This window comes from Musa acuminata, chromosome BXJ2-4 (assembly GCF_036884655.1).
Source record: "Musa acuminata AAA Group cultivar baxijiao chromosome BXJ2-4, Cavendish_Baxijiao_AAA, whole genome shotgun sequence".
Taxonomy (NCBI): domain Eukaryota; kingdom Viridiplantae; phylum Streptophyta; class Magnoliopsida; order Zingiberales; family Musaceae; genus Musa; species Musa acuminata.
Window position 1 is genome coordinate 40,743,025 of NC_088341.1, and position 27,883 is coordinate 40,770,907.

The 27,883-nt window shown below is 34.8% G+C and overlaps 1 protein-coding gene across 1 annotated transcript; it reads right to left on the reverse strand.

Annotated features, from left to right (window-relative positions):
- Positions 1 to 865: 865 nt before the first annotated feature.
- Positions 866 to 23,725, reverse strand: LOC135610892 (valine--tRNA ligase, chloroplastic/mitochondrial 2-like). The gene is made up of 27 exons (XM_065105909.1): positions 23,556 to 23,725; positions 23,391 to 23,475; positions 20,974 to 21,100; positions 19,074 to 19,157; positions 17,858 to 17,952; positions 15,885 to 15,976; positions 13,423 to 13,476; positions 12,823 to 12,875; positions 12,149 to 12,216; positions 11,701 to 11,776; positions 11,142 to 11,225; positions 10,771 to 10,919; positions 10,523 to 10,640; positions 10,304 to 10,420; positions 9,869 to 10,089; positions 8,364 to 8,453; positions 7,414 to 7,525; positions 7,044 to 7,154; positions 6,809 to 6,946; positions 5,716 to 5,766; positions 5,531 to 5,643; positions 3,661 to 3,808; positions 2,924 to 3,028; positions 2,735 to 2,836; positions 2,078 to 2,150; positions 1,837 to 2,003; positions 866 to 1,453 (listed from the first exon to the last, which is right to left on the reverse strand). Exons 1-27 carry the CDS (start codon positions 23,695 to 23,697, stop codon positions 1,325 to 1,327), a joined length of 2,904 nt encoding a protein of 967 aa, XP_064961981.1. The 5' UTR covers positions 23,698 to 23,725; the 3' UTR covers positions 866 to 1,324.
- Positions 23,726 to 27,883: the final 4,158 nt, after the last annotated feature.

The following is a 27,883-nucleotide window of genomic DNA, read 5'->3' on the forward strand; positions in this document are numbered from 1 at the left end:
ATGATAAGAGATGAGACAAAATGAGGAGGAAAAGGATGACTCAAATGCCAACACCGACCCAAATATAAAATGACAAAAAGGTTTGTCAACATCGACATAAACAATGAGGAAAAGGATGACTCAAATGCCAACACCACCCATGGCCCCCAACGATGTCGTCATTCGCCACCACTAAAAACATAATTGAAAAGTTGAAATTATCTTTTTACTCATCATTTTCATGCTTTTGTCAATAAAAACGACTTTAGAAGATAATTTTTTTTAAAGAAACCTCTATATGATCTCTACAAGTAGGGAGATCATGCATTGACATATGCATGGTAATTTTTTACAACAAAAACATGATCTCTACAAGTAGGGAGATTTGCCTTTAACATTTTTGTTTATGCAAAATATGCATGCAGTAGTATACAATGCAATATCTAAAGAAGTGAATAAAAATTTTGAACAAATGATTAACAACAATGCTCAATAAACTCTAATCATCAAAAAGTTTTCGACTCTTCCCAGTGCCGATGTCGTTAACTTGCCTGCAAATGCTGATGTACAATCATAGGAGGCCTTTCTCTCACTCTTAACTTCAAAACTTCAGTGTAATTCTAGATCACAGGAAGAAAGAAATAAAAATACAGTTAACTAGAATCACAACTAACAATTGGAGTGCAGTTTTATTTCAACAAATCTGGAAACCTCCTCCCAAACCCAGGTTGAAAACAAATGTTCATAGTAATAAATTATTGCAGTTATTTTTTTCCAGAGAGCCATGCACCTTAAGTCAACATCAGACAATTTGGCTTCACCAATAGAAACCATTCTGCTCCTGCAGAACTTAGAGTAGCTATAAGAAATATTTTTAACAGATTGGTAAGAGAAAACCAATAAGGATAGCTTTATCAGACTCCAGATATTCATAAAGCCCAATGAATTTGGTAGACCCAAAAAATGTGTTTGTACAAGAATCATAAACTATGATGATACTAGCAACCGAGCTGTTCGGCAGAACCTTGGCACCATAAAAGCTTGTACAAGTTGTACTGGTAAATAAATTATAAGTTACAACAATTTTTGCATGATAGCTGCACAGCAAATCTTGGGACTGCGGGAAGGAAAAAGTAAAAAAAAAAACAAAAATCCTTCATCCGCTGTAGGAACAACTTTACACACAGGGATGTGCACTGGCTGCTTCATGCTCTACTTTTGTCATTCCAAGAACACGCAAAGTGGCAAGGTTTAGTCCAGTGATGACAGCATTGACAGCCTTGAACCAAAGAATCGACATTTTTAATGGTAAAAGCAGAAGATTAACATACTCGGTGAATATGATTTAGACTGATGATGACACTGTTGACTGCAGGAAGGCAAGACGGTTTTTTGTGAGGGTTATTTTCTCCTCTGCATTAGATGCTTTCTCTCGAACCCCACGGACAACTTCCTCAGGGGCCTTCTCTATGAACTGCACCAAAAGACAGTATCGATGACATGCACATTTGTAAATAGCGATCCTTTTTTTTGTCAATTTGAAGAGAAGAGGGGTTCATCTTATCTTCTTGTGATGCTTATATTTGTCAATCTCTTTTAATATGTTCGGTGCTGGCTGGAAGCACCATTATACATATTACATACACAACATTAAACATCTATAGACATTTTATGACTATATGTATGCAAGTATTGCAATTTATGAATGTGCATATAAAATCATATTAACTAATGTCGATCTGATTTTCATGCAGATATATAGGCTTGTATTCCCAGTAAGTAATATATGCATTTAAGGCAGATGATCATATTTTCTTTGTAATAAATGTATGGTCTAAAAGGAAAGTAATTTCATACACTAGGAGAATTCAGACGAGCAACAAGTGCATCATATTCTGATTGCATCTTAGAGAGGCGCTTTGAAAGTCGTTGAAGTTCCGCTGATATATCCACCATATCTGCAAGAGGAATATATGCCTCCAAACCCTCGCCAGCCACGAGGTGGACGGATTGCTTTGCATTATCTGTAAAAAGCAGCCATATACAAACAAATTTATATGGATGAGCACCTCCAAACAGAAGGTGTTTACAAACATACCTGGAGGAGATTCGACAAAATGAACATGTTGCAGATCTAGCCTGGATAATAAAGCCAATACTTGTTTTTCACTCTGTAAAAGAAGTGCACATGACCTCAATTGAAAATTCATAAAAGGGAGTATCCTTACGATACATAAGCCATGTGTATCCTTATAAAGACAGATGCAAGTAAGACATCTGTACCATGAATTCCTGCTATATTAATGCCTAGACTTGTTTTACTAAAGTTTAATGTGTGTGCATGTGTATCTTATGAGATGGTACAAGAAATGCATATATGTTGAATCAGTGATATTAATCCATATTAATCTATATGAATCAGTGATATTTATCAAGCCAGGATGGTAAAATCAAGTTAAGATTTTTCACTCTGTTTAAAAATAGAAGTACATAATTAATCCACAAGGCGCTGCATGTGCATGTTCATTAATACATAGAGATGGACAACTAATGCATGTCCTATGCACACCAAGTATAGTTATACAAAACAACCAAGCAGGAACAGTACTAGTTATGCGTCATACCAATAATCATAATAGCAGAGTTTACGATGACTACAAATCAAGATATTATCTGAGAAGTATATGTTAAATAGCCATTCATATTTTTAATGAATATTGGTACAAATCAATAATTGCTGGAAACTGGTGCTTACTGATATATAATCAAGGACATCAGTGCTTGCAACAATAGATGCAGATATTCGTTTAGCAGGCTCAACAGAATATTCGGCTCGAGCGTTTCTGATAGCTCTAATCTATTAACACAAATATGGAGAGTTAAAACACAACATAAACTGAGAAAATAAAAATGGAGTGAAGAAATAAATAAGTTTTAGACTCGCCATTGATTGTAAATTTTCAAATCTTTTGATGGACTTGGCATCCCTTGGAAGTGACGTCCGAGGCCACTGAGACACTATAAGTGCTTGCCTTCGATATGGCAATGCCTGCACATAGACCAGATATGCTTTTTATGAATTGCTCTCACCACGATATGCAAGAGCATATCTAGAGCAAAATATGATTTTTGAAAATTAGAAACAAGGACTTGAGTGGCAGAGAAAATTTTAAAATATTTCAAAGTCTGAAAAGAAAAATGCCTACACTCTAAAACAGATGCATCTAAAACAAGGACCAAAAACATACAGCATATTAGCATTGTCCAACAGTCAGAATCATAGATACAGTTCTACAGTTTTATATATTATTCTCTTTACATTCAATCATCATCATTGTGCAAGTGTTACAAAACATTTGGAATTAATTAATACAAGCACAATTTCTCATGGTACAGCATCTATTTTTTTCCTTCATCTAATTTATTAGATATTAGACTCAATAGCGAAAAAAGATCTATGTAGCCAACCCCAACTCCAAATAGTTAGTTGGGACATTATGACTTGTTTATTGTTGTTGCTTTTGTATTGCATAATTCATCAGATCTAGTTCACAATGATATAACATATAAAATTATCATCGGATACAAATTAAGTGAAACTATCAATCCATAATCCTTTTCCTTCAAAATGAAACAGCAGGAAATTTTTCAAACTTTATAGCTGAAAAAAAGTAATGCTACCTGCCATAGTTCCTCAGTGACAAATGGCATAAATGGATGCAGCAGTATCAGTATGTTCTCAAAGACATACAAAAGAACACCCTGTGCTACAGAAGCAACTGAATTGCTCCAAGAATGGTAAAAACGAGTTTTACTTGCTTCGATATACCTGAAAAACTAGGCTAATAAGAAAGCAATTCAAACTACCAGCAGAAAGTACATAAAAAAGGATACCGTGAGACCCAAAGGGACACAAGACTACAGTGAAAAATAGCAGGAGGCGTAAAGTAGAATCTAACATTACAAAGCAGGACACATCAAATAGGAAAGATAATAAACACCTTGTGCTGGACAAATTTTGGTCAAAATAAATGAGGTCTCCTTATAGGATGAAGTACAAGTTTCAGAAAAAAGACAAACACCTAAAGAATATTGCCTATTCCTTTGAGTTATATAAGTGCATATATGGACTTATAGTTAACCACAACATGTATACAGCAAAATAGATGTTACTGTACCACTACATACAAGGCAAAACCCATTGCAGAAGTTAAGCATTGACTAAAAATGTGATATCTGGAAAGACTACAGAGCCCAAGTCAACAGTAGACCTTACAAAGAAAGAATGTAAAAGAGGAAAAGAACCGGATGAATGATGATGCTGTTCAAGCGCAAGAAGAGAATAAAAAGATATTGGCACATTAGTGCTAAATGAGAGATGCACCCAAAATCACAAACAAATTGCTGGCAAATGGTCAGTATGTCTGGTATACCGTGTGTCGATATGCCAGCATGGACCAGACCTGTACTGGCCCAGCCATCGACCAGCATGGGCCCAGTATCCAAAATGTCAATCCTTGCTCTGTCTGAACAAAGCCATAATCAACAGAATGTAGACTCCCTTAATACTAAATGTCAGTCCTGACAACAAGATGAACAGGCTGACAAAGAAGACAGAACTTATGGAGTTGGAAAAAAGTTACCAAAGGCATGCTCCTCCTTAGTTTTAATAAACTGAAAATGTCAGATCAATTATATAGTTCCTTTCGTGGTCATCCTTTATATGGTAGCAAATGAATACTGTGATTATATGTAGTGGCGATGGAATGCCTAGCTGCTCCTAACTGTATCATCCATCTACACCTTCAATTTATGAACAAGAAGCTGTGATCCCCGCCTCTTCCCAAATGAAGTAACATCTAGTGGCCATTTCATGCTATGTAAGTGAAATAAGCAGATGCCAATACAGACCACCTTACACATCAGGATTTTTTTGTAATTGGAACTCAAGCCATTTGATTTTATTCTGCTATATTCACATCAGTCCTCCCAACCTCAACTTTCAATGAGAATTTCTCAATTATCAACAGAATAGGTATCTCTTCAAAATATTAAACTATATTCAGTTTAAGAATTTTTAGTTGTTAGCAACTTAGCATTTAATGGGTTTTAATGAAATAAAATGAAAAAAAAAACAATATATGAGGACAGAGAAGGCAAGCCCATACATATAAGCTAAAACTAAATGCATATGCATTTTCTACTAGTTTTCTCAGGCTCTCAGCATCATGCATGCTAAAAAACAAAGAAGTAAAAATAACTTCTATCAGAAACTCAAGACAGCAGAATTTTTTTAGAGGATGAGATTCTAAATAAAAAGATTAGCGAAGTCTAGATATGCCAGAGAATTCTGCTGAATACTCATTAGAAGACAGCAATTAAAAATGTAATATAATTTTTATATATTGAGAATATGCTACATGGAAAACTATAGCGCTAAGATCATATCAGAAGAAACATGCAGCAGTATCAGAGGGCAAAATGATGCAAATAAAAACAACTGCTTCACATAATCTTGTTCATGCATCTAAGATGTTCATAGTCAATTTACCAATCAGCAAAATCACCCCAGAAGAAATCATATATTTCTCTACCAGCATCTCCATAGAAAAACTTGTCGTAGCTTGTGGTGACAATATCAATTAGTTCATGAAGTTCTGAGACCTAAAATATTATTTCATTCATTAATTAATGAGAAAAAAGGATCAAAAATATAGGATGAAGTCATAAACATACCACCCAACACTCTGGTAATGGAAGTTCAAGAAGTGTCTCTTCTGTATCAAACTGGGTAAAAAATTTAAGCAATCACTAACAGTACCAAATAATAAACATAGAATTTAGCACTATAGATATTAGATAATAAGCACTCCATAGTCCCAGAAAAATGAGGGGTATGAACCTGTTGTATTACCCCCACTACAACTATAGATGCAGAATAAGTTTAACACAATAAAGTCTATCTCACGAGCTAAGGGCCTATGCGCAATGCTTTCTTGTCTACTATGTTGAGCTCAATTAAGCTTTAAAACAGGATCTTACTGTATACATAAGATAACGCACACACACCACATACTAGAATGAAGAAATGTTCTGCAACACAATTTGACTGTAAACATAAAAACAAAAATGAAACTCAGCTAATATGAAAATAAGCAACAAGGTGGCCAAAGGTTCTCAATGATGCACTAAGTTGATCATTAATAACAAGAATGAGTCCTGATCCAAACTAAGCTGATTTCAGCTCAACTGCTCAAGCACTCAGATTATTGCATAAAAAGCTTGCCTGAGCCTACACATACATTCCTAGCTTGGGCTTGATATCTAGAACTACATCAGATACCCAATATGCATGTTATAAATATTCCAAAACTTGGTGATCCATTCCGTAGCCCAAAGAAAAGAAGATTGTTGCCAAGTTTATAAGCTCTTCTTACAAAATACAAATGCAAACCACAAAATTTGCAAAACATTGATATCTAAGTATTAAAACTTGAAGTCAAGTTCCACCACTCAGAAGAATTGCATACAGGGAATTTACAATTGAATAAGGTTGAATTCCATGTAAGGCAACATGCCCAATTTTGACTTCTCATATCCAGCAGCAGTGCTGGTTTAAAACCTAATTTTTCAATTTGACAATCCTTTCAGAGCATTTAGAAATTACCTATATCATGCAATGCAATGCTAATCAGGCAGTGATGGAAGTTTGAAGAATTATATCATTCGCAACAAGTCCTTTAATATCTGGATTACCTCCAATCTACCAACAATCATCTGATGTGCAAGTAGAAAACTAGTAAATAGAGAAAAGGGAGCAAAAAGAGACCTTATATGCTAACAATTGTTCCCATGCAGAGACATCACTTCTGTTTGGCAAATTCTGTAAAATAAACTTGCCAGCATTCCATAGTTTGTTAGTTAAAGCCTTGTTTGACATTAATCTCTCGGTGGACAGATTAAGGTCCTGAAGAAAATTGGAAGTCACTCGATGAACAAGAAAACATTTCTTGATAATCAGAACAAGAAAAAAACACAGAATTTTAGTTGAGTTCATAACAGACCTGACCAGCAGTGCCCAAAGAAAGTGTAAATCGCAACGCATCTGTACCATATTCCTTAATAGTATCGATGGGATCTACAACATTTCCCAATGTTTTAGACATTTTTCGCCCCTGAAGAGTACATCCAATTAACTCAAAACAAAATGAATTTCAATTAGGAATTAATTTCTTAATGTTCATAAAGTCTATAATAGCTAATGAACAGGCTCAGTGAAGTACAAAAACATTTACATGTCATCTATCAAAACTAGATGAAAGCTTCAGAAACAATTGCACATTGTACTAAATCTAAATTGCAACGTAGCAGAGCAGAGACAAAAAAAAGTTACTTGTCTGTCAAGGGTACTTGTATTTGATACATAATACTTACTTGAGAGTCACGGATAAGCCCATGCAAATAAACATAAGAAAAGGGTGCATTCCCAGTGAACTCAATCCCCATCATGACCATCCGAGCCACCCAAAAAAACAAAATGTCATGTCTATCCAAAAAAAACAATTTTGAATCAGTTTAAATATGAAGAAGCAAACTAGTTCAAAATTTTTGTTATAAGACAACAAGCAGGTAAAAAAAGTCCAAATGTCCAAATATCTTTTCTTGAATAGAGGCAAGTTTTTTAAGAAAGACAACTACATAATGTTCGAACTATTCAGGATCAACTACATGGAAAATTAGCTGTGTAGATAATATCTCTAGTTAACAAACATTCAAACCTCTTATTGAAAAAGTGGAGTTGTGTTAGGCCTACTGTCACCCAGCATGAGATTGTCAGATGTCAAAGGCATAAATCCTCTATGAAATATATTCAAAAACTGTTTTGTAGTTTAGCTTGTCTATTAAATTACTAAGTTGATAATTAATAGAGTTAGGGTAGCTTGTCTCTTCCCCTTCTATAATATTCCTACGGCTAGGGGACTTTTAGCAGATAGCTCCTAGTTGCACTACAACCATTAAAATGGTTGTCATTTAATCAAATTTACTATTCTAACTTCTAAGTAATTAGATTGTTTAAAATGTCCACTTGAAGTACTGTTTAACAAACAAAATTAAGTTGATACATAAAAAGTCTGTCAGAGTACAATTATAGTAATTCAAAGTGGGGTCTAGGATGGATTATATTATACATGACACTTCATGATAACTTTCATAAAACCAATGATTTCGCCCACATTTTGACAGACAATAGAAGAAGAATTCATAGACCACAATCAAACTATATATTTAAACACAACCATGAACCATAAATTTATGTATGCAACATAAATGTGTCTAGTTGTCGATATAAATGAGATGAGAAACCTCTAAATAAAAGAACAGACCCAGTCTCAAGGATGGTTGTCGGATAAAATTTCTTGAAATCCTCAGCACACACATCCGGCCATCCTAGGGTGCTAAAAGGCCACAATGCACTGAAATAAAAGTATAAGGTGCTTAGTAGTTAGTAGAATCATGTAGTTAATGAAAAGCTTAATAAATGTACTAAACATTAATGACCTGAGATAATATAAGTCAGTCTGAATGATAAGATCTTCAAACTCAAACAAGTACAACATAAAGCATGCACTACTCTCACTTGTAGTTGAAAAGGAAATGAAAAGCAATCTTACAACCACCAAACCAGGCATATGCATATAAAGTTCTTATAACCTGAGAAGGGCATTAAAACTAAATGTCATCCATTGAAAAAGAATAATCACGATTATAACAAAACTTAATTGCTGACTTGTAGCAGATAACATGAAAAAAATTTCAAGGAATGAGTCAGCAAATTGAAGTTAATTGCTACACATCTTAGACAGTCATGATGTATACGACATACAAGGTACCAGGTTTGACCACCACATTAATTTCTGACATCACAGACAGCAGTGATTTATATGACATACAAGGTAACAAGGTTGCCACCGCATTATCATTATCAAGCTCCTTAGAGAAGTCTTCATTTAGATGATTATGCAACAAAAATCACTTTAGTTTATCATTAACTAATTCTAGTGTCTGTGCAACCTCTTTAAAGAAGATAAACTTATTGATAGCACCTATGTCCTAGATTTTTGAGGTCAACATTGCATATTCATACTATAATTTTGACTAGTGTTAGTTTCTTCATAATATTCATATCAAGAATTGCAATTTTACCAGTCCAGGTGTTAACCTATGCAAACAGCCCCAATTTCGGGTGATCTGGTCCAGTCCATTTAAAGAAAAAACCTTTAAACTTGTGCCCACTGACATCCACTGCCACCTAAACCCCACACACCTCCCCCACCCCCCCACCCTCCTCCACCTCCTCTAACTTATGTTTTCCTCCTCTTCTCCAAATTCTCAGCCCTCTACTCCCTCTTGATGTGCACGTGCAGAGCTCACTGTCATGCCTGCCACCTACATCCCCACTGTCCACATGTGGCACCAGCCTCGAATATGCTTCCTCCTCTTCCTCCACCACTTCCTCTTCTTCCTTCCTATTCCTCCTTTCTCTTCTTCCACTGCCTCCTATTCTCCTCCTTCTTTGGTACATACACTCAGTATCTTAGTACTGGCAAATATGTATTGTTCTCGCTTGGGATCAATACAAGGGTCCGGACAAAGTGACATTCCTATTTACGTACAGCTTAACAAGTATCTAACTTAACAAGCCTTCACAATATTTTTGAAAGCATGAGACAAGTCTTGAATATGAAAATAGATTCCTGCACACAAAATAGACTGCATGTCATATATGTCTCAAGCCCACCTAACAGAGAGAATTTCAATATGCGAATTAAACTTCGAAATTGCTTCTTGTTAACTAGAATTTGTATTTTAGCTAGTTTCAAGAACAAACCTTGAAAACCATGTATCCAGAACATCAGGATCTTGGTATATTTCAACTGATTTTCCATATTTCTCATGGGCTTTTAAAAGAGCTTCTTCAGCACTTCTAGCAACAATGTACTCTTCTTCACAATCTTTACCAACAATGTACCAAACTGGAATTCGATGTCCCCACCATAGTTGTCTACTTATACACCAATCTTTGATATTCGTCAGCCAGTGATTATATGTCTGTTATTACAAACCAAATGGGGTTTTAAATCAGAAAAACAGTAAATGAAATTGGATCATCTGAATATGAATTAGCTTGTTGGAGCTTCTTAGTGAAAACAAAGAAATTACAAGATCATGTGATTGTAGATGCTTACACATATTGGAAAACAAAGTTACTTTTCAACAAATAAGTAGAGCTTGGACATTTGAAAGAAAATAAACAACAGAGTACCTTTTCAAATCTCTCAGGAAGAATGGTTAATTGTCCTTTTTCAACAGCATGAAGGGCCTTCTCAGCTAATGGCTCCATAGTAACAAACCACTGTTTACTCACCAGTGGCTCTATTACCTTATTGAGTAGCAAACCAGTGGCAGTAAGTAATTTTGCTAGGCAAAAAGAATGGAATACAATGGTCAACTTGATGGAAATGTTAAGGATAAAAGCTTATACTTCACCACCACGCTGGGATCTAGGAACTCGTAGCACATGAGATTCCTTTTTTACTGCCAGACCAACCTCTTCAAGATCAGACCAAACCTTCTTTCGCGCCTCAAATCGATCTAACCCACTGTGATAAAAATCATCAGCAAGTGCAGATGGGGCAAAAAATCTGAACAGGTAGAAATCATTTCATGCATCACATGCACCAGAATGATTTATTCAACAAATATTATCATCAGCAGAAGCTGAAGTCTTACCAGTACAGTCCAGCAACCTCATTCAGAGTACCATCTTTATTCATAACATTGAGTATTGGTAGGCCAAGCTTCCTTGCGATATGATAATCGTTGTGATCATGTCCAGGGCTTATTTTCAGTACTCCAGTTCCAAATTCTTTATCGACATACTGCATATTTTATAGCAGAAGAATACGTAAATTGTTTCAATACTCCAAAGATAACATGATACTCTTTGTTTCTCATCGCAGAAGAATACGTAAATTGTTAATTATACAAAAAAAACTAGTTTTATTCCAAAATTAGCATCAACAAGGACAGGAAAGACAACAAATTTAAATGTATTACATAGTTAAAATCAACAGGATAAGAAAAGGATTAGAAGTTCTTACTCTGTCAGCGATAATGGGAACATGCCGACCAAATGTCAAAGGTACAATTGCCTGTCTGCCTATGTATTTGCAATAACGTTCATCCTGATCAAGATAAGTCACTCTTACAAATAAAAAACTATCGAAATAATAATAATTCCTGATTCTGGATACACTATAACTCAAACAATATTCTTTTTGATCCCTGATAATTATAAAACTTAGAAAGGTTAATAGCATCATTCATTCAGTAAAGACATCTTTGAAAGAAAGTTTGCAATTCAACAAAAGGAAGTACATCTGTAGATGCCTTAAATATGGTAAACCTTAGAGTTTGTCTCAAATGCATTCAACCTAACATTCTAGATGATACTGATTACTGACTATGTCCAGATTAGCAGCTATCTAATCAAGAGAAACTGAAGATACTGCCACATGGAAACATAAGCAACAATAAAGACATGAGTAGCAACAATTAGATGCAAAAGGAATGAGATGATTCATCCTCATGTATGTAGTTAGTAGCAAAACCTTAATTGTCACTGACAAAACAGGATCAATTCCTATCCATATCATGTACCTCAGGGTTCACTGCAATGGCTGTGTCACCAAACAATGTCTCGGGACGTGTTGTTGCTATCGTCAGAAAGTCATCCCTGAAGCAATGACAATGAGATTTTAGCACAAAAACCATTTAACAGGTAAAAATACCAGAATAGCAATTTGAACAGCTTATCATTTTTAAGCTTTATTTTTGCATATGGGACAACATAACATGATCTACAAATATGAAAATTGACACTTATGCAGGCAGATAAAAGAACATAACCAAAATTCTGTGACATGATATTAGCAGTTAGCACCATACACAGAACTACAAATAATAATCCAATTTCACAGTCAAATACTGAAAGCTACAACGATTGTGTTATGCAGTGATGGATGGCTTATTGCTCTCATCATCTCATTTACATTCAAAATCCCAGGATACTTGACAAAAAAGTTAATAAATGAGTTATTAAAAGTACCTTGAACCACCAGCAACACGATACTTGATGTAGAACAAAGTACCAGGTTCTTCAGAATATTCAACTTCCTAAAACAAAAAAGCAAAATTCACATTATGTCCTAGGTAAGAATTTCTAAATGAAAAAACTTTCAGCTTGTCTGGCAATTTGACCTAATTTTAGTTAGGTCAATTTAATCACAGCAAATGAGAGGTTGCAAGAAACTGCAAAAGTAAATCTCAAAGAAATACATCAAGTAACAGAAAAATGTATGTCAGATTGGATCTACCACAGCCATGAATTGGAGGAGATAAATTCATTAAGACCCAAAGAATTGCAGATTTGTTAACTTAAGGTTTTTGGCATAAAGATGAGGACTAGATTTGCCAAGTCTGCAAATTAGGATTGACAACAGAAAAAATAACAGGACATCATGAGAGAACAGGTGTCCGAGGTGTCAACATGCTTATATACATCCAGAACTACCATTTTTATGGCAGTAAAAGAAGAAATTAATCAGTATACAGGGAAAGTAAAAGCAAATGCTGCCTTGAACAGCAGATTAATGATTATTGACAAAAGTAAAACTGAATACATGGTTTTAGAGGTCTCAAATTGGAGGGAGGAACCTATGCAATTTAGTAGTTACCAAAGAATAGAGCTTATAATTGCCATTTTTTTACATTTTAACATACCAAGTCAGATACTGCTGTCTGAAGGTTCGGTGACCAGTTGACCATGTAAGATCCTGAACAAATAGAACATATGATTTCATCCACCCAAGTTATCTGCATAATCAACAATCATAACCTTGCAAGCAGCACAATTACAACATGACTGAAGACAACTAAAACAGAAGGTACATTCATAAAGTACACCATGAAAACAAGAGTATCATAGATAGCAAAGAATAACTGGATTTGTTTCAAGCGCATCAAGCATATTGACAAAGAAGATATGTGGTCACCCTAATAAACTGAGACCCCTGCACTTGATAAATATGTGGATTGTCAATCCCAGTTCCACCAACCATGTGATAGCATGGACATCACGATGTTTGACCCAGAAAAAGAGCACCAAGTGACACTGGTCATTCGGAAACTTCTCACCAGATACTACTATAATCATATTCCCAATAAGCCAATACAAATGTAACAAGAGTATCCAAAATATATGAATATTGTAATAGATGTTGGTCATAATCAAATTGCAAAGTTGAAAACTTGTATTAAGAGTATAATAAGCAAATTTGTTGCATAGCAAATAAAATATAGTTCTTAGGTTTACTTAAGCACCTTGATAAATAAGGCCTTTCTCATGAAGTCTTACAAATGCCTCAACCACTGCTCCTGCAAGCATTTAGAAATGCATTCAGAAAATGAAAAGTAAAGTATAATAAATTTCTTGCAACTACATAAAGGACAGAAATCACTACATAAGATAACGGTCAAAGATTTAAAAAGGAAATCAATTATTATTGAGACATTTAAAATATGTGAAATAAAAGATTGCTCTGTATGTTAGAGCAAATAAAATTTCTAGGAGCAAGTGATCGATTGAATGAAATACCATCATTTCTGCATTCTTCTATAGTTGACCTAGTTGCAAGAACACAGCTAGAAGTCAATGCCTCCATCCACTGGCATACAATGAAACATATACCACATGAAAAGCCATACAACCACAAGGGCTGGAGTTTCTATGTTCTACTTTTGTTCTTAATTCTTATGTCTAATAGCAAATCAACATTGACCTCTCCCATAAGGTAAGAAGTCTCTATATTCTATTCTTGTTCGTATATTTAATTGCAAATCAACACTCACATTGTTGGATCAAATTCTGACTATTATGTGGGTTGGGGGCATGTTGTGTCATGACTCGACCTGATGGGATAAATGAACCATTAATCTATTGAGGCTGAACCGCTAATCCAAAATGTTTAAGTCCAAGTTAACAGTAGTACAACCATCAATGCTTAAGACCAAATTAGCAATAGTACAACAATCAAATCTTTATAAGTTCTTGCTCACTTCTAACGTGGGACTAAAATGGGGGGATGACAATCTCTCCCACAAAGTTTTGATGTCCTTATGTGAGGCCTAACTCTCCACTTCCTAACGTGTCCTCTAGCCCCAACCATGGATAGTCCGTTCAAAAATAATGGTCTAGCAACCTCTACCAGAAATGAATATCTTTTTGCACTTGAGCCGCTCATCATGCTCAATACTAGGTCAGCTTTGATCCTAATTGTGATGACTCCACCTAATAAGATAACTAACTAGCTACGGGGTTCCATGCTGCCTTTTAATGGCACAGTATTTCATCAAAACACTGTCATGCGGTAAGTCCTTCTAGTGACATGCCGACACACAGCTGGCACATCATAAAAATACAGAAAAACATAAACAAAATGTTTAATATGAGCCAATCTAAATGGCTAGATGGGAGAAGAAATCTTCTCTAACATCAACAACAGAGCTCTTTGCTGATCCTCTCTCATCCCAGCACAGAAGTTATGGTCATCAGAAAGCTCCAAAGGCCCTCCATCAGGTAATCAAGTGATTGGTCTTTAACAGCAGTACATTGAACTGCAGAGTCCACAGTCCTCCATGACAATGTATGACAACCATTTGACCACAGGAAGACGCCAGAGCAGCCAAGAACTATAGTCACGCTTCGCATAGGGTTACTGCATATAGGAGTGACGTGAAAGGTGTACTTTTGCAACTAGAGAGTCGCAACAAAAATCCAATTCAAGGGAGAACGAGAGCAAGAACAACAGGAAGGGCAAGAGCTATAACTAAATCAATTTTTGTAAACCTACAGTTCAAAAAACCGAACCAGGCAGGCTTACATTCACATGTAGGAAAAACCCAATTTTTAAGGTTACCAGATGGTAACAACCAAACAGGACCCAAACTGCCTGAAATGGGATGGTTCACGGCCTGATTTTATGTTGTACCAATAATGTTCCCCTGTAACCCACAGGAACAGTGTAACATTTAAATAAATAACCTATCATTATTTTAAATGATTTTATACTAACCATAACCTTAAAAAGAAAACAGCAATACATTTACAGATGATAATACATCAGAATTTCCCCGTACATATGCAAACGGTACAACAATTAGTGATGTCAAACTTCACTAGAGATCAAATTCTGTATATTATAGGGGTGAACTTTTGACAGAATTAGCTGATCAATTCATTTCAGCCTTTAAAAGTTCAACACAACTATCTTAACACTAGTCATGCCCAAGTAAAAAAAAAAAAACAATTCTACACACTGCAGCTCAAGAAAGATCAAGCAAAACAACTTTAAAGAAACAAGGTCCAGTATGATTCAAGCCATGAGCTTTAATTCATACCCAGAGTCCCATTTCCAACCACTTCAGAATACTCATCCGTTAGAAGAGTTTGGTTAAATTAGTTATCTTGACAGTGGAAATTAAGCAAATGTAAGGTTAACTATAACCAGAAAACCAACTATTTCCTTCAGAAATGGATAAAGCAATAGCTCAATGACAACAAATGTACAAAAAAAAAATTGCTAGCTTGCATTAAAAAAAATTTAAATATGCATCGTGTAGCATACAAGGTAACAAAGTGCAATTGTAACAGTATATAAAGATTGGCATCACATAAAGTTCTTTAGGCATCCTGAGCTGAGTTCATTTCATGATGTGCAAAAAACAGAAACATTTGCAGCTGCATACACCAAGAAAGAAACAGGATATATAGATGACTGTCTTACGACTTAGCTGTTCATCAAGAGTGAAATGCTCCCTCGTCCAATCACATGATGCACCCAACCTCCTTATCTGATTAGTGATTGTACCACCATACCTGAATGCGAAAAAAGCCATCTCAATTTGAAGACAGATAATATGACATTAGAAGCAAAAAAAGTTCGTCTCAGAAATACAGCTTTAATTTACTCAGTTGATTAAAGCAAGGTTCTACATTGCAGGTATCAGACCCACACCAGTCCTTGCCCTGACCGATATGGTTCAGGTCCATAACGGCCCATACATACTAGTACAATATGGCAAACCTTGGTTAACAGTACATATCATATACCAACTCTTGATTGTACCAGTAAATACGGCCAATATTTACCAGTCTGATAGCCAATCAGGGACTTCACCAGGTTCACCATACCAGACTTCTCATATAATAAATAAAATCTACTCGGTACCTTTTTCCTATTTGATAGCTTTTAGATGTTTTTCGTTCTTTGTTCTTTTCTTCTCTCTATCTCTTTTTTTCTGTTAAGTCCCTCCCTCACCTCCTCCTCGTCCTTCTCCCTATCACATTATCATCGCCTCCTCCTCCCCACCACATTGTCACCTCCTGATCATACCAATACACAAGGATTGTAATTTTGTATCGGGGGTACCATACCGATCCTTGGCCGGACTGGTACATACTGACCAGTACCCGTGAACTGACACATGTACATCGGTATGTACCAAAGAGGAAGGAAAAAAGAGATGGTGGTGGAGGAAGAGGAGGAAGAGAAAGAGAGGTGGTGATGGAGGAAGAGAGGGAAGGAGGAAGAAGAGAAAGGAAGGTGGTGGAGGAAGAGGAGGAAGGAGAAGGAAGAGGAAGGAAGAAGAGGAGGTGGTGGAGGAAGAGGATGAAGGAGGAGAAGGAGGGAGGAGGAGAGAAGGCAATGGAGGAAGAGGAAGGAAGAAGAGGAGGTGGAGGAAGAGGAGAAAGGATGAGGAAGAGGAAGGAGGAGAGAGAAGCGGTGGAGGCAAAGGAAGAAGAGGACATGGCGGAAGAAGAGGAAGGAGAAGAAAGAGGAAGAAAGAAGAGGAGAAGAGGAGCATACCCGATTGGCAATGCATGGTGGGCTGCAGGGAAATCACACATCGATGTTCGCAATCAGGGAGATTAGGGCAAGAATATTTTTCTTTTCTTTTATATATGACCAGACTGGACCACCTGAAATGGATCAAGTCCAAGTACCAGTTCACGCCCAGACCAAAAAATACTGACCGAAACATACAAGCAGCATGCCCAAAATGAGTTCTCTGCCAATACGCCTCTGCCGCTGCCGCCTCTACCTCCTCCCCCACCCCCCTTTTTCTCTCTTTCTCTCTAGTACAAGCACCAACTTAGAGCTATGCAGATCTGCAGAATTTTAGTATGCATACTCCTAGTCTTTGAGAAAACTTCTGATCTAATCCAACTAATAACTTCTATCCAGGTCAAACTTGCTTATAAATTATTCATTCCCAATTATAATTATCCTCACTTAAAATGCCACAAATTAGGGCATCATAACACACCAGTCAGTAAGGCCTTAAGACTAGAACTGGGCAAGTATTCAAGTATTATCTTAGGTAGTACTACCACAGTAGTATTAGAGGTTTTATTAACACTTACGAGTTATGATAAACTTCTTGATGATTAGTTTTGTAGAGATAAGAAGAAACTACACAATCAATTCTAGACTTAAAAAAGGACTCAACATTCAATGATAAGAGGCAACAGATAATCTAGCTTTTCAACAAAATAAACAAAAAAGAATGAAAATAAGTTGCTTAATTACTGTCCAACCATGTAAAAAAGCTAAATATACATGCAGGATATCAGTGTAAGTCCACAGGTGCAAGTGCAGAAAAGCAATGAAATCCAGAAATATGCAACTATACGACAAGACTAACATAAGCGTAAGTTCTGTTTTAAGCTCAAAGAATTAGCTCTATGTTCACTTACTTTTCTTTCCACTCCCAAACTCTTTTAGTGAACTCCTCTCGACCAAGTTCAGCCCTTTTGATGCCTTCAGATGCAAGCATTTTTTCCACAACCAACTGAAATTTAGTACCATAGATTTAAACTATTTTTCAGAAAACCAGATAAGCCAAAACAAGTCATACAATTATATGCAACAATCTAAAACCAGTAATTCATGTTGAACTCAAGGAATTGCAGGGAAGTAACTTTGTCTTTGTAAAGAAATATAGTATATCATAGATTTAAACACCAATTATCAGAGAAAACCATAATAAAGAAAAATGATAAGCCAAAACAAGTCATACAATATAAGCAATAATCTATAACTAGTAACTCATATTTAAACTCTAGGAAGTGCAAGTAAGCTCATAATAAGCTAAGTGAATATATATGTGTGAATCAAGATTTCAAATATCATTTTAGTATCGGCACCGATCCTTGAGCAAACCGAAATGTCCTCATTAGTGTACCAGATGTCAGTACACCCCTTTGCCAACAAGTATGGGTCTGGCTAGGGGAGGAGAGAGAACTGAAAGAGAGAAAGAAAAGGGCAGGAGGAGAGAGAGGAGAAGATAAAGAAGGAGATGGTGACAAAGGAGTTGAGGAGGTAGGCAAAGAGGGAGGAGGAAGACGAGGAGGTGGCACACACCAGCAGAAAGAAAGGAGGTAACGAATCTAACTGACAGGAGAAGGTGGTCACAATGCACACTAATAGGAGGAGATGGAAAGGCAATAGGGTGGAACAGTTGGAAGAGAGAAAGACAGAGAGTGATAGACTGAAAGAGCAAAAGAAAAGAAGAAAAGAAAAAAAAAATGCACTTGTATGTCATAGAGAAAAATACTGATGTCAAACAGAAGGTTGATACCGAACTACTGATTAGCTTACCACTCAGTAAGCCAAATATAGTTAGCTTATAAAGCGGTACATCGCATACCAAACCAAACCGAATGAAATCATCTAGTCCATGTCCTGGTTGATTATTGAACCAACAAGCATCGAATTGTGCCACTAATACCTGAGTATTTTAAAACTTGGTGTAATTAATCACTAAAATGAATCAAACTCCAGAGGAGACAAAGTGTTATGCAAGATCAATGAAATAAAATTGGTTATTAAAGCAAACTATCAGCTAAGCACATTGCAAGTCATACTGCTTATGCTTGAGGCCTGGAGCCATTTTGTTTAGAAAGAACACACCTGAGTTGCAATACCAGCATGATCGGTGCCTGGAATCCAAAGAGTAGGCCTTCCCTTCATACGGTTGTATCTGACCATTATGTCCTAGTCAAAGAATACAACATCTTTAGGATCAAACTTCGACTGAAAATCTTTCATTGCAGACTGAAGCAATGATAAAAATGTCCATACTATGTTCATTCACTATCCACGCAGCGATTTGCAATTAAAAATACCAAAGCAAATTGTACTAAATCAAATGAATCATTAAAACAACAAAATAAGTTCATCAAATTTCACTCACAAAAGAACTAAAAAGATGTATTTAGTAAAATAAAATTGCTGGATGTCATACCAATACATGCCAAATACAGAAAGGTATCAATGTTGCGCAGCAAGGGCAGACATGACCACATAAATTGCATTATCAGTATATCCATGCTTTAAAACTTAAGATTGTAATTGTTTCAAACTTAAAAAATCAACGTGTTCATGCAAACATAATGTTATTGCAACATTAACAACTCGTAACTCAAGGCCTTACATACCTGCTTATTGCTTTTCACATTGTTTGCACCAGGTTTGTCATTCTATTAAGAGAGTAAATAGAATGAAAAATAGTTTTGTGTCTGTAAAGAGCTCGAGCATCCAACAACTCTACGCAATGTTTGTGTCAATATTCTGACACAAGAAAACTAGCTCTGTTTTTAATATATTATAAAATTACTATGCTTTGTTCTTTTTTGTATCTTGGCTTTAGTCTTGCTCTATGACTCAACAATCTTTTGTAATGTTTTATCATGTTCTGTAATCTTCATTTTATTTGGATTTTAATCTTATGTCAAGTAACAGAAAAAATATTCTGAATTTAAAATCAGTCCTATACATATTCTTAATAAATTACCACTCCACATTGTGCAAGTTTTTAAAACTATAAGGATCATGCATTTTGTATTCATCTTACTTTTATTACATCATATTGCAATTACCAATCATTTATTTAACTTTATGGATAATTGATGTACAAAATCCAAGCTTTTATTTGTATCTAGTAGTACATTTTATAGTAGGCTCAATCCTGAGCTTAGTTTAGCTTATTGTTTTCTTCATCTAAACTTACATTATCTCATTTATATTTTATATGCCCCACCTAAGTTTAAATTGTGGCTCAGCCCCTGCTTATTTGTATCTAATGCAAGCTGGTGGCAGGTTAGCCCTTAAAACTTAAAATTACCATAAAAGGTGCTTGCCTCGGACTACCATGAAATGCATCAGATCTATGCATTCTTAACCTCACATGCAGATAGGACATTGTAAATAACACTCTGTTGGTGGATCAACTTCAAAGTTCAAATATGTACAAAAATTTGTTCCACCTAAAACAAGTTTAGATCTCTGGTCTAATTGACCTTATTCTAGAATGAGTATTGATTCTTATAAATGTTGATTGGTTCTGACTTCAGTCTTTAGACAAATTGGAGATTGTCATCTTTTTTATGTCCCATGATGGCAACCCAATGTACACGAAAGTTTCACGACTGATATAGCAGTAAGAATGGGAGGATGGTACAGAGAGCTTGATATGTGAACTAATAAGAAAAATTAAAACAAACTGACATGACTACAAATAAGTATGTCTTTTGTGGCATGTTATTAAGAATAGACAAAGGATCCTCAACACAAACATATTATCAGAGAGGTTCCTTGATTTATAAGCCACCGTATTTGAACATGAGAAATGCACATGAAACACATGAAAATAGCAAGAAAAACCTCCAAGAAATATATATATTTCCTCGAGACAGAAATAAAACAAGAAGTCCCAAAGTAGCAAAAGTGCAAAACCATCATGGCTAACAAATAAATTAGCAGGAATAAAAAACTGATTAATTTATAAAGTGCTCCACCTATTGTTTCTAACCTCAAGAGTCACAAACATTGCATGCCCCATATGTAGTGATCCAGTAACATTTGGGGGTGGCATCGGAATGACAAAAGGGTCTGCACCCCGATCAAAGCTAGGCTTGAAGTAACCTTGGGCTTCCCACCTAAGAATAACACGCCAAGTCATGTAAGAGAATAATTGTTAATGAATAGATATAACAACATGCAGCATCTAATTAACTATGCATAAAAACCTACATAATTTGAATTTTGAACAATAAATAAAGTCCAAGTATGTCTTCTATCAGCAAATAGTCAACTTTGGATTGTAATAAAAGGAATCTAGAAGATGATATAGTTAAAGGCCATAATTATCTAATATTTCATTAAAATAGCACAAGAATCCAATTCATCAAGGTATACAATTCAGCAAAGAGAAAAAAATATGAGACATGGAAATACTTGAGTCAAATATAATTAGTCCTAGTTATTATATGATACTTCTATCGTAATGGTCGAGTTATGATATATTAGAAGACAAGGCTGTAAAAGGATTAAAAATTTTGGAATGACAATATTAGATTTATCTGACTCCAAGTAAATATTAGAGCTATGATGAAAACTATGATGGAATTCAAGTCTGGTGTGTGTGGGTAGCATTCTGACATGGCAGTAGTGGTGGTAGACATGAGTCCCAGGAACCGCACCACTGCCAACTTTGATTCTGTCAACTTAATTACTTTGCCATTTTAATTAATCAGATATCTTCAATCATGTGATCACCTATACAAACAAATGGACTTGCGCAAGCACACAAAAACACAAGGAAATACATAGTTCTTATATACCAACGGATACTATAGCACCTTTGAATATGTCATATTAATAAAAGTATTTCTAGGTAGATCCAAGACATATACAGTTAAGTAAGGTTTATAATTTCGTATCGTACCGGAGTATCGAGCTCAGCTCGATACGGTACGATATAAGTATACCGAGCAGTACGTTTCGGTGTACCGCTCGATGTGTGTGTGTGTGTGTGTGTGTGTATATATATATACATATATATATATATATATACACATATATATATATATACACATATATATATATATACACATATATATATATATACACATATATATATATATACACATATATATATATATACACATATATATATATATACACATATATATATATATACACATATATATATATACACATATATATATATAAAGTGAAAAAAAAAAAAACAAGCGACTGCCTCGTCGCCCTTTTTTGCGCGAGGTTTAGGAAACCTTGGTTTCTTCTCCCCACGCAGGTAGAAAAACAAGACAACGTCACCCTTTTTTTTACTTATATATATATATATATATATATATATATATATATATATATATATATAAAAGTTAAAAAAAGATGACATCGCCTCGGTTTTCTGCCCACGTGGGGAAAAGGTTTCCTTCTCCCCGCGCAAAAAAGGGCGACGAGGCGACGTCGCCGCCTTGTTTCTTATGCCTGCGTGGGGAGAAGCAACGTCGCCTCGACAACGTCGGTTTCTTCTCCCCGCGACGTCGCCGAGGCCTCGTCGCCTCAGATGAGAAGGAAGAGCGGCGTCGGATCTCTAAGTTTTCCCTCTTCTTTCTTCTCCCTCAGCTAATACCATCCGGTAGCGGGTTAGGGTGGTAATGGGGCAAAAATAGCCCCAATCGATGGTACCGCCCGATAGCGGGCAATCCGCGTACCAATCTGCAGGCGGAATGGTATGTACTGCCCAGTATGAGCAGTATTATTCGAAAATTAAAATCCTTGCAGTTAAGAGCATGCATATGTTACTTGTTCACTATGTATGAGAAGCATAACATATTTACGGATAACCATGCAGTAGGTTTTCCCTTATTATGGCAAACATGAAGTAAACCAACCAATTTCCTAAATCTAGAATTGTGAAAGGATGCAGGCATTTCTAGGTAAGATCCAAGACATGCAGTTAAGAGTAAGCATATGCCACTTACTGCTTAGGAATAATAGCTAATAAATACCTTTAATTACCAAGAAGGTTTTATTCCTAAGGGGGAAGTCTGGGTTCCCAATTGTGAACAATAACGCAACACTAAGATGCTTCACTTTTTCATTTCCTTCTCTTTATGCCCCTTTAAACATTCTTGTAATCTAGTTTCTGCCTGATTCGTGTATTTCACATTTATTTCACATTGTGCACATTTATTGTATTAGAATCCTTTAACACTGAAAATGTACATCTTCCAAAACCCAATAACCTGTTTCTTTGTTGTATCCCACAACAAAAAGGCACCTTGAAATGAATGGTAGAAAAAGAATTTTCGATATATTTTCTGAAAACTAGTTGTGACCTAGCAGATCTTGACGTCCACCGAAAGTGGAAATACCTCGAGCTGAAGAAGTAAGCGGTAACAACATATCAAGAATTACCAACTATATATCCGTTCCTCTGAAGCAAAATCAAACGACTTTGCGATTTCCGGTGAGGTGAAAACCTCGTTCTCCGACGCCATTACTGAAAAACAAAAAAAAAATAATGAACCAAAAAAGCGACGAAAGGGATAAATTGCCACCACGCTGTAGTAAACCACATGCCTGAGAAGAACTTGCGATTGGGACGGCATGGGTTCAACCGGAAAGGCCTGGCTCCGAACCGGCGGGTGGAAGGGGCGAAGCGGATGGGATTCAGAAGGCAAACGGAACGACACGATAGCAGAGATGGAGTGGGGAGCGCCATCAGGCGACGCAGAAAGGATCGACCCGAGCGGAGGATAATAAAATATTATTTATAAAACCCTAATAAGGTGAGGGTTTATTTCGGTGGTGAATATCCCCTGTCTGTTTTCAATCAGGCAACAAACAAATGCTCTCAAGAAGCTCGTGGGTCCCGCTACGTAAAAGTTTCCATCTCTGCGGTCGGAAATGGCTGCTAGTCTGCGTTTCCTGCCTCGGCGGCGACAGGAAAACCCTACTTTTGTTTGGGCGTCGGATAACGTTGGGGAGCGGAAGGTTTGCGGTGGCGGAGGGACTCCTCAATATCGGAGTCGTAACGGACCGCTACGGTGCTCGCGAATCGTGTGCCTATATATATATATATATATATATATATGTATGTATGTTGCATAGATTTCATCAAAGAATTTAGCTAGAAGATCTAATCATTAATACATATCCTCATAAATAGTCTATAGTAAGTATTATGAACAGATAAGACATTGGTGCGATCTATCCTTACAGTTAGAAAATCTTTTTGTTTCATAAGAATTCTTAATTTGTCAAATAAAGAAAGTCTAATTTAGGAAGAGATGAAAATATCTTTTTTTTATAAATAAAATGATAATAATAAAGATAAAGCGAAGAATAATAATATTAATAACAAGTTAAAGTCTTCCACGAACAATAATATAAATTGAAAGATGATCAAGTATTATAGGTATGACAAGTTAGACCATATAAAAAAATTATTGTGTTATGATTAAAAAAATTATAAATAAAAAAAGATTGTTCCACTAATAAAGATTGAGGTAAATATTTTATGACTAAAACTAGTGTAGTGGAATCTATAATATCCATTAATTTTGAATATTATTAGATAATTGATTCATGATGCGATCATCATCTCACGGTATTGAATTCAACAATCTTCGTCAATATGAAAGTATAATGTAATTATCATGGTAGATAATATTATTTGGAGAAGGAAGACATTGTCACAATCTCAAATAAAGATAATGGTCCTATTACATTAAAAAAAAAATTCTGTTGTAAATGCAATTGATGTTAGAAATTATATTATTTTTATTATAATGAAGCCTGTTCGCAACATAAAAGAATTAAATTATAATCAAACTCTTATGTTGATAGGATGTATTAAACTGGCATGCTACAATTTGTCAAGTTTTTTTAATTAAAAATTATAATGCAAAAAAAATAGTTAATGATATTCCTAATCTTAGGATTTTTAGTAGTAATAAAGTTTGTAAATGTTATTGATACAGCAAAGCACACAAGCAATTTTAAAAAAAAAAAAATTTAGAGTTCAAGTTAACAATTAAAGGTGTTATTGAAAGAAAAAATAAAATACTAAAAAGGCTATACACCGATAATAACAAGAAATTCACTTTTGATAGATTCTTTTCTTTTTTAAAATGCATAACATCAAAAGAGAACTCGTACATGCAAATATACTACAACAAAACGTGTGTAATAAAATGAAAGATTTGATATCTCATAAAGATTTATAAGTGTTAACTTCATAAAAAGAATTTAATAAAAATCTTATAAGTAGAATATATAGTACGTGCAGCTTATGTTATTAATCAAACTTCACTTAGTCCAATAAGCTCATGTTTGATAAAAAAAAATAAATATTAAATAATTTAGAGTATTTGATTCTCTATGCTATATTCATATATTAGACTAAAAGATAAGTTTGATGCTAAGGCTAAGAAATGTATATTCATTCCCCGTGATAAAGGGAAGAAATGTTAAAAATGCATAGATCCATATTTATATAGGTATGTGGTATCTCGAGATATTATATTTGATATAGTTTTTTTATTATCTTCTACTAGTAGTTTCTTTTAAAGATATTAATTATAATAGTGAAAGTGACGTATATTCAAAACATATTATTGAGTTTCTTTTGTCATTAATGCTCTCATGGATTTGAATTTTAGCTGTGTCTTTTCTCATATATATATCTATTCTTATTGTTTTTTTATCACGAGAAAAGTGATAGAGAGAGTAATAATATTCATGAAAAAAAATTCCACTTTGAGAAGATAAAAAATAATAATTATCAAACCAAAATGTTACAAAAATGAAGACAATAGAGGCATATATCATTGTTTTTTTTTTTTTTAAACAATTGATCATCTTAAATCTACTTATTTTGATGAAGCCAAATATGTTAGGAGTGAGAGGATATCATAGATAAAGAAATAAAGACTTCATAAAAATAAAACTTGGTATCTTGTGCTAAAGCATATAAATGTAAATATAATTATTTACAAATGGGTCTACAAGGTGAAACAAAAGTCAAATGAAAATATAGATCATAAGACTTGTTGGAAGTATATATTTTTTAATTTTAAAAAAGTTTATGAGGAAACTTTTAGCTATATGGTCAAGATGACATCTGTTAAGATGGTAATTGCTCTAGCAACTAATTTTAGATGAAAGCTTTAGCAACTTGATGTATATAATGCCTACCTATATGGTGAAATTAAAAATAATATTTATATGGAACAATCACTAGAGTAAACTTTTATTTTGAAACCAAATGAGTCAAGGCAAGCTTCAAAAATATGGTATGAAAAAAATGCTTAATACGTATATTTTTATAATTATTTTGCTTCTCATTCATATCATAGCTTATTTATTAAAAAATAATGAAGCCCATATGTTATTGTTCTTGTATATGTGGATGATATGATAATCATTGGAAATGATGAAATAGAAATTTTAAAGTTTCATAGTAATATTTTTCTCCGATTTGAAATAAAAGTCTCGTGGGAGCTTAATATTTTTCTTTGTCTAGAGTTGTCTTAGTCTAGAGTTGATGAATATACAAGAAAGTATATTTATCTCCCAAATAAGCTATAGAAAGAAAATTATTAAAAAGTTTGGGATTAACAAAAGTAAAAATATTTCTACTCCACACGATGCAAATATAAAAGCTAAGTTATAATGATGATAATATTTTTTTTTGACTCTCGATCTTTTTTTTTATTGGTAGTCTCATACATGGTTCACCTTATTAGTCTATACTAGTGTTTCGATCGATCGTCGATATGATATGTACAGATATACTAACATATGATATAATGAGGTGTATTGATATACTAGTATATACTATCCATATCAATTCCTTATCGAATCGATGCATACCATCCATAGGAAACGGTTCATCTTAATATGATGAACATTGGTCTCATCTATTTAATAATTATAAAATTAAATATTATATTTTTAATTAGTTTTGTAAGTCGTTTTATATGATCTCTAAGGAAGTACATCTTAATGCAGTAAAGATAATTTTAAAATATGTGAATTCAATTTTTGATTTATGATTATTCTATAAGAAGGGCATTCATATTAAAATATTGAAATATATGGTTATGAATATGCTAATCTAGGAGATAATTTGGATAATCGTAGACCCACTTTTAGCTATGTCTTTTTATATAGTACTGCTGGTATCTTATGGTATAGTAAAAAATAACAATCGATCTTTCTTTCTAATCGAAGTAGAATAAAGAACTTTCTTACTATTGTCCTGCGCAGCGTCGCACCCGAGCAGCATTATCCTTGCCTTCACGGGGTGGAGATGTACTCGAGCGGCACCATTCCACTCTTTGCAAGGCGGCATTGTACCCGAGTGATGTCGTCCCAACTTTTGTGGGGTGGTGTCGTACCCGAGCGATGCCACCGTCATACTTGAGCGGCGTCGTACCCAAGCAACACCATCCCAACTTTTGTGGGGCGACATTGTATTGATGTGATCCGCCACATCGACTTCGAAGCTTTTCATTGGCGCCGATGTGGTTATGGAGCTACCTGAGGGTATGTTACCAAATTGTACCCTATCACAGTAAATATTTTTCTACACACACAATCTCGAGAAGCGCATCTCATTTCCATTATTTTCAAATCGTAAACCCCTTTTAGTACTTGAAAGACTCTCAATCATCTATTTTTTTTCTTTCTTTTTTATATCAATCAATTTATAAGGTGAATTGGCTCAGTTATAATTTTTTACACTAGGATATAGTTTTTTTAATAATATAAAAATACTGTAATGTAGTAACAAAATTACTATTTTACAGTGTTTTTATACTACATTACAATAATTTTCTATTACTGTTAAAAAATAAAAATATTGTGTTATAGTATTTTTATATTATGTTATAATAATTTTC

Coding starts and splice junctions, on each gene's coding strand:
- LOC135610892 (XM_065105909.1), bottom strand. CDS start 23,697: ATGGCGCTCCCCACTCCATCTCTGCTATCGTGTCGTTCCGTTTGCCTT. Junction 12,876..13,422: donor GAAAGGCCTTATTTATCAAG/GTGCTTAAGTAA, acceptor CTATTTGTTCAG/GATCTTACATGGTCAACTGG. Junction 12,217..12,822: donor AGACAGCAGTATCTGACTTG/GTATGTTAAAAT, acceptor TTTTTGTTTTAG/GAAGTTGAATATTCTGAAGA.